The sequence below is a fragment of the Petaurus breviceps genome, unplaced genomic scaffold (genome assembly GCF_028583685.1).
Source record: "Petaurus breviceps papuanus isolate PSGF00001 unplaced genomic scaffold, PetGlider_PUasm1.0 126, whole genome shotgun sequence".
NCBI classification, from domain to species: domain Eukaryota; kingdom Metazoa; phylum Chordata; class Mammalia; order Diprotodontia; family Petauridae; genus Petaurus; species Petaurus breviceps.
The window spans coordinates 77,654,650-77,666,679 of NW_027185655.1; the positions used below are offsets into that span (position 1 = coordinate 77,654,650).

A 12,030-nucleotide genomic window follows, 5' to 3' on the forward strand; every position below is an offset into this window, starting at 1 on the left:
CAGCAGCTCCGGCCCCTGGCAGTGCTCAGCAGGAGTCCTAACTCAAAAAAAAAAAAAAAGGGCAACCGCAACCGCCGCCAACCGCCAACCACAGGACCGTTAGTTCGGCTTTTCACTTTTTCTCGCTTTCCGCTTTCTCTTGCTCTGCTATGTCAGCACGTCCATGGGGCATGGAAGATCTTTAAATCCCATAACCCTTACAGTCATTTAACCCCAATTGCCCTGCCTTTCCCCCTCCAAAAAGGAAAAAAAAAAAGATGTATACCAAAGATCAATTACAAGGGACTCAATAAGGGCAGAGTGTTTACCTTTTATGTATATAAACTGTATGTCTAAGATTTTTAGTAGTAATTGGGTAGTTCATAAGGAAAATTGGGGTAGACCTGAAAGTGATATGACTTCAAAAAATAAAACCATCCAGAACAGCTAAAAAGAGTAATTATCTTACACAAATGAGGTACAAAAAGAAGAATGAAAACAGAGGAATTAGATGGAGGAGGAGGGCTGGTAGTTTTGGAAACCTACTTTTATCAGGAATAGGTTCTAGAGGGAACAATACATATACATCTAGAAGAATATAAAAGTCTTCTAAATTTAGAAAGAAAATGCTAAGGGGATAGGGAGTGGGGAGAGGATAAGAGAGGGATCTCTAGAGGGGAGGATGAGGGAATAGGTTGGGTATGCAAGGGTGTTTAGATTTATAGGAATGGGAGGAAAAGGGAGGGATCTTTAGAGGGGATGGTGAGGGAATGGGTCAAAAGGGCCTATAAAAGGGTGTTTAGATTTATGGGAATGGGAGGATAAGGGAGAAATCATTGGAGGTATGGTTAGGTTAAGTAATAGGAGGGCAAGATATTGGGTAGAGGAGTCAGGAGGGCTAGGAAAGAAGACATGCAGAAACATAAAAACAAAATTTAGGAGTAGAATCTCTTAGGGAAAGCATATGTTTATGTATGTATGTATTATGCATGTGTATGTACACATGTAATTGTACATCAATATCTATATATAAATATGTCCATGCTTAATTGTGGGGGGGGGAGGAAGGAGGGAAAAAGAACAAAATAAAAAGTGTATAGCAGAGAACAAAAGAAAACCTACAAGGAAGCAAAGAAAAGATGTAGTTTTCAACACAACGGGCTTTCTTGAAATGGACATTTATTGCTATATATTTCAAATCCTCTCCTACATTCTGCTATCACATGACATTTTTTTTTCTTATTTTACATTTAAGTTTTAATATTTGAATTTATGTTTCTTTTTCTTTTCTTATTATGTATTTAAGTTTTACTATTCATCTAAAAGAAAAGAGAGAGAAAGAGGGGTGTTCTTGACTCCAAAGCAAGTCTTCCATATCTGACAGGAGGCAGCCTCTTTAAAGTTCACTTACAGGTTATAAAACATTTAAGTAGGTATACCTTGGAGTTAAGCAGACCTAAAGATTCAAGTTCTACTGTTGACACATACCAACTATGTGAGTCTGAGCAAATCTCTAAACCTCTTGGGGAATTGATAACGGAGTTTCCACAGTGTGAGTTTCCTATGCTGATAACATTTCAAATCCCAGAAAAAGAATAGAAAAAGAAAACCTGCTTCTTTGCAAGACTTCCCCATTTCTTTTGAGGAAATCCTCATTCTTCTAGGCATCCAGGTTCATAATCTTGGAATTAGTCTTGACTCTTCCTCTCCCCAGTATGTCAGTTACCAAGTCCTCTCAATTCTGCCTCCACAATATCTCTTGCATTTCTCTACTCAGAGGCTACTGCTTCAGTTTAGGTCTTCACACGTTAATTAGACTATTGTAATAGCCTGTTATTGGTTACTTCCAGTCTGTATTCTCTCCTATCCATTCTCCAACACAACTATCAAAGTAACCTTCCTAAGGCATAGGTTTATCCATCTAACTTCCCTGCTCAGAACCCCTCAGTGATTCTTTCTTACCTCTGGGTAAGTCATATTAGAGAGATTGATTGTCTAAGTGAGTTTATAGTCCTATTCCAAAAGTTCAGGTAGAGTTTACCACTGTGCCAATTGCTGAAAGCTCTGTGGCTGCCTAGGAATCTTTGATCACATTAAATGTAATCAAAAACATTTGCCTGAGAATTGGAAGACCTAGGTTCTAGCCTTACCACTGATAGCTTATGTTTGAATATGTCATTTAACATTTTTGTATACATGTGTGATAGTAATGGCAATTAAAGATTCCCCTGTATTGGCTTGGTTTTCAAATTGATTGTATTAAAACCCAGAGCTTGTTAATCCCACCTGTGGGATGGACTTTTTGATGTGAAAAGAAAGTCCTGACTGGGAGGAGCTGGTGACGTAGATTTGGAGAGACAAGAGAGAGGCGGAAGTTCTTTTTGGAAGCAGCACCTCGTGGAGAGGGAGAGACTAAGAGATTGCTGGTGGCCGCTTTGAATTGCCCTGGACTTTTGAGACCTGCCCCCTGAGCTGCCAAGGACTGAGGAGACATGGCTGTTTTGCTGGTACTTTGTCTGTCTGTTTTGATGTTGTTTTGCCAGATTTGTCCACTGGTGAAAGACTGTCCTGTTGAAGAAGTCCTGGAACCTGGCATTTGGTTAAGAAGGCCTGAGACTGTCCTGCAGACAGAGAGTGAATGCTGTCCACTGGTGAGGGACAGTGCTGTTGTTGCAGGGGTCTGGAGACTGTCCGGCAGACAGAATGAATACTGTCCACTGGTGAAGGACAGTACTGTTGTTGCAGGGGTCTGGGAGCCTTTCTGTTGGTTTAGAAGCCCTGAAGAAGGATTTTCTTGTTGTATGTTTACAGAAATCCTGGGAGAGGGCTTTGCTAATGTGTTCAGGGGTTCTAGGACTGTTCTACAGACAGAGGATAAATTCATGAAGGGACTGGCAATGTATCTTATGGCCTTGCTAAGCCTTGTCTCTCCAGGAACTAAGATTGCTGAGAACTTGCCTCGTGTCAAGATGAAGAAAAGACCTCCATTTGGGTATTAAGTGCTGTGTTTAAACTTGATGTAACTCTGGGGTAGATTCAATTGTGATCCAGGGGTGGGGAACTTTTGACCTTTTTGTGTTCTATGGTTGAGCAAATGAATGTATTTTACTTATGTTTGGAAACTAATCTCCATTTGAGAAGAGGGGCTTTGTGGTGGACTTAATTAAGGTATAGCCTAGGGGTGGAGAAGTATTTGGAACAGAGACTTTGTAATTGATTGAATGATTGGAAGGTCCTGGGGTGGGGTAGGCCTTGGAGATGATTTAATCACACTTAGTAAATGCTGTATTTTGAATGATGTCATGTTTTGATCTTCTCTGTTCTGGGTTTGTTACTGAATAAAATAGAGAGCACCTATGCTGGTATTTTGAACCTGGGAAATTGCCTTTGCTTGGTATTACATTACAACATGTAAAATGAAATTTGTATCCATATTTACCTATCTCACAAGGATGTTAAGGGTAATATGAAGTGGTATGTTTGAAAATGCTTAATTTTTATTTTTCTACAACATAGCTTTCATTATCTCCTGCAAGACCATAAGCAGAGAAGTTGCATTTTATTTATTATATTTGCAGTTCATATTGAGAAATCTGACATTTTGTGTATTGTCATATAAGTCAAGTTAATGATCGGGAAAGGCCACAGGTTTACCTCTCTGTAATCCAGAGTTTGGTCTCAGAAAACCCAAATATAAAATCCAAAGCCTATTATATCTGAACAAATGGAATCATAGTGATAAAGTTACATGTTGGAATAAGCCTCCCTAGGTAGCCCTATCTCCTCTTCCCCTAGCTAATGTGCAGACTCATGTAATATTAGAGTTGCAAGACACTTCCAAATTTATCTAGATCAGTAATTATCTATATCATAAATTCTGTCTAGAATATTTCCAGCCTGTGATCATCTAGCTTCAGAAGACCTCCAAAGAGGAGTTCTTAGTGCCATCTCCCCACCTCCACACATAGAAATACATTGTTATCCCTTCCATCCCATTCCCTACAGTCAGCAGCCCACTCTGATTTTGGATAACTGAACGTTAAGAAGTTTTTCCCTACCCACTATCAACTTTTCTATATTTTCTCCCTCTTGGGTGTGCACACCTTTTCTACTGTGATGGTATGCTGACAGAAAGGAAGGCAGGAAATACAGAGTCAGTGTTTTTAGACTTTGAACATTAATTCAATTACTGGTTCTCAAAATTCAAGATCTGTCCCCAATGACCAAGAAGAAGAGATAAAACATGGTATAGTAAAAAGGCTGTTGGATTTAGATTCAGAGGACCTGGGTTCAAATGCTGCCTCTGCTACTTATAATCTGTGTAACTTAATTATTGTGGCAACAGTTTCCTCAGATTTTAAAAGGGTTGGCCAAAATGACCAATAAAATTCTTAAATAAATGATCTCATGACCTTAATTCCGTAATATGATCCATTCACCCAAAGCCTAATTAATTAGTCTTCCATATGGCAACCCCTCATATCAATATAGTCCTACAACTTTTTCTTTTCAAATATCTCCAGTTTCTTCAACATTGAATTGAAAGGTTAAGAACATTGATCTTAAAGTTAAAAGACCCAGGTTAAAGTGCCAATTTTGATACTGACTAGCTGAGTGACCTCAAAAGTGTTATAGTATGTATTTCAGAATTATGGTGAGAAAAGTAAAGATCACAACCCATCTACATCTTTTAATATTATACATTCTCTACCATGTTTTTTCTTAGATCCTTCACAGAGGATTTACCTAATTTGCTGGAAGACTTCCTCTATAGGCTTTTTTTTTTTTTGGCTTAAACTTTGTGGTTCTCAGTCAGCATTTAGTAGAAGAACATTTGATTTGACCCAGAAAAGATTTGGGTTCAGATCCTGGGTCTGACACTTATAAGCTTATGTGACCACGAGCAAGTCTTTATTTCTCTCTGAGCCTTTTTAAAAAGATAAATTTGTAGATTGGCCCTCATTGTTATACACACCTTTTCCATTGTGATATGCTGACAGAAAAGAAGGCAGGAAGTGCTGGGTCAGCATTTTTTAGACTATGAACATTAATTCAGTTACTGCTTCTCTAAATTTGAGATCTGTCTGACAACTGATAAGTTTGTATACTTCTAGAGAACTCAAAATGTTTACATATTGGCATTTTGGCTGTTAAAAAAAAACACAAGATTATAGCTAAATAGCTTCTTTGCCTAACATTAGCATCCTTTGCAGTCTGGTTCCAGCCTGTCTTTCTAAGTTTGGTTTTAGTTTGTTCTCTGTGTTCCTGCAATGGTGTGTAGAATAGTTTGGTTGGAAGAATAGTGATATTTAATAGATTGGTAGAATTTTAAAGAATAATAGAATAAATAATAACAATATTAAAATAATAATAATAAATAAATCGCCTCATTTAACAGATAAGGGAATGATCTAGAGAAGTGAAGGGACTTAGCCCAGGTATAAGTCTGTGGCAGAGTTGGGTTTTGAATCTAGGCCTCTCTCATTCCAAGTGCAACAGCCTTTCCACCGTCCCCTGCTGCTTCACAGAGATTTATTTGCCATGAAAATTAAATTATAAAAGTAATATCCTTGATTTTTATGCAGCACATCAGTGCTTACATGCCCTAAAAATAATCAAGAAGGATTGTCTGCTGCATCACGGTGCTGCAAGATGGGCTTCAGCTTCTGCAGTGCCTCGTATCACCACACACTATACAATCTGCCCTCGGGAGAAAGACAGTCGATGGGAAGGTAAGTAAGAAGTGGCAGAAAATTGTTCCAAGTATTTCTGGGTAAGGCCAGTGTGAAAACACTAAGAATGGGACAATTTCAGAGTTTCATTTTAAGGAATGACATATCTCTGTTTTTCCCATAATAGTTCCAAACTTTTATATTTTGTATTCAGTGTATCTACATTGTACCTTCTGCCAAATACATTCTTAGACACTAATCACTAGGTAAGTTTACATTTAGATGCTAGTATACATGAAGCCTCAAAGCTGAGACTTGATTTACCAAGGTTAATAAAATGAACACTATGACAGGATTTTAGGGAACACCTATTACAGTAATATACTTACTGTAAATGTTGTATTTAGGTTAGAATTTATCAAGCAAAAAATAATATCTAATTCTTTTTTTTAACCTCATTTAAAGGGGTGAATATGGAAAGATTTGCAGAAGAAGCTGATGTAGTAATAGTTGGTGGAGGCCCCGCTGGTCTCTCTGCAGCTATTCGTCTAAAACAGTTGGCTACTAAACATGAAAAAGAAATTCGAGTGTGTCTAGTGGAGAAGGCTGCTCATATAGGAGCCCATACTCTCTCTGGTGCTTGTCTTGACCCATCTGCTTTTGAAGAACTCTTCCCAGACTGGAAAGAGAAAGGGGTATGCATAACTATTGGTTGTTGTTTTTTTTTTAAATCATCTCCATTCCAAATATTTGTATAAATACTTTTCATTTTAAGAATTTTTTTCAGAGAATGATTAGGAATATTTTTAGTGAATAAAGGGAAAACTAGGATTAAAATTATTTTTAAGTATCAAGGTTGCAATTTTGAGGTTTTCATTTTAATTTAGTATTTTCTGCATACTTAGAAGATTTATGATACAACCTATCTTTGAAAGTTGAACCAGTTGTATTTTGGGGAAAAAAATATTTTTTATTAAGTTTTGTTATGTAATCTTTGTTTCTTCTTAGAATCTTATATATAAACTTGAAACAATATTTCCAATCCACAGAAGCTAACTTGAATTTTGAAAATAAATATACAGCCCCTCGCCCTCTTCTTCCCTTTTTCCACCCTTTCTATATCTCCCTCTCTTCTTTTTTCTCCTAGTCTCTATCACCCCTCTTCTTTCCTCATATCATAATAAAGTTGACTACTAGGAGGTATTTTTTCAGTCACAGGAACTCAGGAAGGCACTGTTTTAAAGCACATTGAAAGCAGTTCGTACATTCAGAAAATTGTGCATCTTTTAAAGTACTCAAGGTGTATAAAGTCACATAGACTAGAGCAAATTGATGTCTAATTGGTTGTTGTCTATTCTTGGCTCTGCTGCTAATTTGACTTTAGACACCATACTTCTATACCTGTTTCCTAATTTGTAAAGGTGATACATCTGACAGTAGAATAAGTAACATGGAAAAACTTAGGAAAAAGGTAAAAAATTAATACCGTTCTTGTGCTTTTCATAATGAGCAAATTAGATCCAAAATGGTTTCTGTTCCTCTTTTCTACATAATAACTGAAGTACATGTCTTTGGATTAATGATACCAATTATAATATAAAAATAAAGGTTGTTCTTCACAGGTCTCCCATTATGTTAACTGTATAATAAGTTATAACACAGAGATCCATCATCACCTAAAATAATATAAAACCTGTTGATCCACATAAAGTTATGAAAAAAGAATGCAGTGTCTTTCTTTTACATGCAAAATAAATATTTTTATGAACAACTTTTTGTATTTTCCCATTTCTTGATATATAGGCTCCACTTACCACTCCTGTAACAGAAGATAGATTTGGAATTTTAACAGAGAAATTTAGAATTCCTGTACCAATACTTCCAGGTAAGGAGTGAGGAATTCTGAACAGTGAATGACAAGGTAGGAAATTAGACATGAAGTATAAGTACTGTAGTTGTATAGGGTAATTTGCTTTTTAAAATCTGTTGCTGTAATTTGATTTTTATTTCAATATACCATGTTTCCCCGATAATAAGACCTATCCCGAAAATAAGCCCTCCCCTTACTGTGTAAGATTCCTCTAAAATAAGCCCTCCCCCGAAAATAAGCCCTATTGAGATTGCTACTGTAGTGAAGGTGATCCCCTGCGCTACATGCTACATTACGGTACCCTCTGTATGCACTGCCCCCCCCCCCGTGAAACCCACGCCGTGCTCCAAGCTGCATCCAATCAGAGCTGCAGCAGTGAGCGCGTCATCCTGTTCTTTATTGAATTCATTATTGAATAAAGGTACATTTTTTGGTTCACATTTACCTGTTTATTAAAATTGCTGTCAATGTTCATTAAAATAAGCCCTCCCCTGAAAATAAGCCCTCTGGTGTTTTTCTGTCCAAAAAATTTAATAAGACAGTGTCTTATTATCGGGGAAACACAGTATGGAAGCATTAATGTGAAGAAGTTAGTCTTGGAACAAATGAATAGCTGTAATTAAAATATATGTGCTTCTTCCTTCCATATTTGTTGTCTCCCAATTAAAATTGTCTTCTGCCCCTTTATGGTGATAAGGAAGTAACCCTGGGTTGTCAAAGGCACAGATTCTGACAGCACCTAACAGATTGGAAGGGCTTCAATGATAAGTAAGCTTATGTGTCTGTCATCTGAGCTGGGCTAATTTTTTTTTAAGTTTATTTTATTTTGAATTTGACAAAAACAAATATTTCCATATAAAAAGAACAGAAAAAGAGTATATGAAACTGCATATTTAATTATGTACTGCTTGTTTTTTGGCTTGGGATTTAAAAAAAAAAGAGAGAGAAATGCTAAATTCAGCATACTAATTCCAGAAGTTATCTTGCTTGTTAATATTTTACCTCTAAACCTCCTTCTCTTCTGTTTAAAAAATGTTTCATTAATGGGCTTTTTTTTTGCTTTCTTTAGTCCTTGTAACTCCCCCAAAAAAGGTTTTTTAATTTTCACTTGTAACATGTACATAGACATATAAAACATAAACATATACAGGTAATGTCTAAAAATGTATGTCTTCGGGTGGCTAGGTGGCGCAGTGAATAGAGCACCAGCCCTGGAATCAGGAGGACCTGAGTTCAAATCCAACCTCAGACACTTAACACTTACTAGTGTGACCTTAGGCAAGTCACTTAACCACAATTGCCCTGCCTTCCCCCCTCAAAAAAAAGTATGTCTTATTTTGCGAATTCATCACTCCTCTAGAGTCATAATTGATCATTGCATTGATCAGAGTTCTTTTTTTTTTTTTTTGGAGGGGCAATTGGGGTTAAGTGACTTGCCCAAAGTCACATAGCTAGTAAGTGTTAAGTGTCTGAGGCCAGATTTGAACTGAGGTCCTCCTGACTCCAGGGCTGCTGCTCTACCACCTAATTGCCCCTGATCAGAGTTCTTAAGTCTTTAAAAAGTTGTTTTTCTTTATAGTGATGTAGTCATTGTATGATACCATTCTACTGCTTCTTCTCACTTCACTCTTCATCAGTTCATACAAATCTTCCTAAGTTTCTCTTATAATCTTTCCCCCCAAGTTCTCCCTTCTTACTAACTTTCCTATTAGTGTTGAAGATACCACCATCCTCCCAATAACCCAGACCCAAATCTTATATGTTCCTTAGTTCCTCTCACCATATCCAATCAATTTGCCAAGTCCTATAAATTCTACCTTTGTAACATCTCTCATATATTCCCCTTTCCTGATTCTGACATGAACACTATGCTGGTGTAGGCCCTCATCCCTTCATGTCTACACTATTGCCATAGCTTTCTGATTGGTCTCCCTGCTTCAAGTCTCTCCCTACTCTAGTCTGTCTTCCACTATCCTCCACTTAGTAATCAGGTTGATCTCCCTAAATGATAAATGTGACCTTATCAGTCTCCTATTCAATAAACTCCATTGACTGTCATATTACCTTCAGGATAAAATATAAAAATCTGTTCAGCTTTTAAAGTACCTCATAACTTTCTTAGACCTTATGCCTCTCCATGTAATCTATGATCCAGTGACTTTGGCCTCCTTGCTGTACCTGGAATATGACAGTCCATTTTTCCTATACATTTTCACCAGCTGTTCCCCATACCTAGATTCTCTCTCCTTATCTCTGTCTCCAAGCTTCCCTGGCTTCTTACAAGGACTAGCTAAAATCTCACCTTCTACAAAAAAAAATTTCTTCATTCCCCTTAATGCTAATACTTTCCCAACCTTTTATTATCTCCAATTTATCCTACATATTTCTTGTTTATACATATATAGTTGTTTGCATGTTGCCATCCCCATTAGACTGTGAACTCCTTGAAGGCAGGTACTATTTTTTGCCTTTCTTTGTATCTCCAGTGCTTAGCCCAGTGCCTGATATCTAATAATTGCTTAGTTAAGTATTAGCTTTGAATCTATCCCTTTCATCATTTCGTATGACTCAGTAATAAACTGTTACATTAATATATCATAATTTTTGACCATTTTCCCAGTTAATGGGAATCTTTTTAGTTTCTAGTTCTTTGCTACATTAAAAAGACTGCTATGAATATTTATTGCTTATGGCGGTTATATTTTTTTCTTTCTTTTTTTTCATTGGGGCACATGCCTAGTAGTTGTATTGTTAAGTTGAAAGATATGCCCAGTTTAATGATTTGGGGGACATAGTTCCAAATTGCATTCCAGAAATGTTGAACCACTTCACAGTTACATCAACCTTAGTTTATTTCAAAGAGGCCTATCACCAGAAGTTTGACCACCAAATGATACTTTGGTGAAATAATGAATGGTATTAAGTCATGAAGCAGTGTACTGAGGAATAGAGGAATTGTGATCTGCATTGATGGAGAATGAACCCATACAATGATGAAACATGGATCCTTAATGTATTGAAGTAAATACTAAACTCAGATCTCTGTTACTGAGTTTTTATTTTTAAGAATAATGATTTTTAAAATATGTTATTAGTAAATTCTTAAGAGCATGTATTCTGTATTTATAGGTCTTCCAATGACTAATCAGGGAAATTATATTGTGCGCTTAGGCCATTTGGTTAGTTGGATGGGACAGCAAGCAGAAGAACTTGGTGTTGAAGTGTACCCAGGGTATGCAGCTGCAGAGGTAATGAAATCTTCTTCTAGTATCCTAATAAGAAGGAGATATTTTTTTATGTGTGCATTGGAAGAGATTTGTTCATGTAAAGGAAGTACACTTTAGTTTTATAGCGATAGTGATTAATTTGTTTCTGTCTTTAAAAATAAGGTCCTATATCATGAAGATGGCAGTGTAAAAGGAATTGCTACTAATGATGTAGGCATACAGAAGGATGGAGCACCAAAGGTAAACTTCTTAATAATAATGTGATTTCCAGAAATTGATAAAAATATTAAAGGAAATTAAAGCTAATGAAAATGCATTTGACATTTTGACAAAAAAATTTAACAATGCCATAAACTGCCTAAATAATTAAGAGAATTTTCAAATATAGGTTAACAGAATTTTTTTCTTGATTTAAAAAAAAAACTGGGCATTCAGCTTCAGAACCATAAAGGACTAAGGTACAAAAATGACATGTCCAAGAGAGGAATGAAAAAAGAATTAGTCTTTACTTAATCCCTTTTTTTGGGGGGGGGGGTAACAAAGACTTTATTAGGTTTTGAAGTCTCCCCCTCCCAACCCGGCCCCATGTCCCAAGTAAAAACCCCAGCTCCATTCCTGCCCCAACGGCCCTGAGAGGCCTAGGTCTCCGAAGTTCAGAGGATGGACACACTCTATAGCTCCACATCGCCCCCGATCTCCAGGACCTGGACAAGCTGCAGAGGTAGGCGCTGTGTGAAGCAGTGAAATACAGCACGCCTTGTAAGAGTCTCCCGCCACAGCCTCGTAAGAGTTATCTGTCACTATGATGAGCAGGTCAAAAGGCTGACCTCCCTAGAAGGGAACGCTGGGGCTCCGCTCATCCTGAGCCCATGCTCCTCCCTGGAAGGTGTTGAACACCATCTACCTGAGTCCAGGCAGGGGTTACAGTGGAGGGCTGTGTCAGCCCCTGAGCCTTCAGAGCACAGAAGATTCACACGGAAGTGTTTTCCATTGGCTGGCATGGTACCCCTTATTTGGATCACAGACCCAGGCTGGAGGGATGGTGTAGTTTGCCATGGTGTAGCCTACACGGGTATTATATGATGGCGGGAGCTACTTAATCCCTTTCAAAGCCAAACCACCTGTCATTCATGTGTGTGTGTGTGTGTGTGTGTGTGTGTACATATACGTATGTATGTGTGTGTGTGTATATATATATTTGGTACTTTTAAGTATCTTAATGTGATGTCTGTAGGTACATTTCATATACATGTATATATATACATTTCATATACATGTATAT

At 37.3% G+C, this 12,030-nt stretch overlaps 1 protein-coding gene across 1 annotated transcript in view; it reads left to right on the plus strand.

Annotated features, from left to right (window-relative positions):
* ETFDH (electron transfer flavoprotein dehydrogenase) overlaps window positions 1-12,030 on the plus strand; it is a 36,352-nt gene that overhangs the window by 2,635 nt on the left and 21,687 nt on the right. Inside the window, exons 2-6 of the mRNA XM_069097319.1 lie at window positions 5,565-5,711; window positions 6,117-6,346; window positions 7,455-7,536; window positions 10,651-10,769; window positions 10,911-10,988. Of these exons, the coding sequence (XP_068953420.1) occupies window positions 5,565-5,711; window positions 6,117-6,346; window positions 7,455-7,536; window positions 10,651-10,769; window positions 10,911-10,988 (656 nt within the window). The remainder of the gene's footprint in view (window positions 1-5,564; window positions 5,712-6,116; window positions 6,347-7,454; window positions 7,537-10,650; window positions 10,770-10,910; window positions 10,989-12,030) is intronic.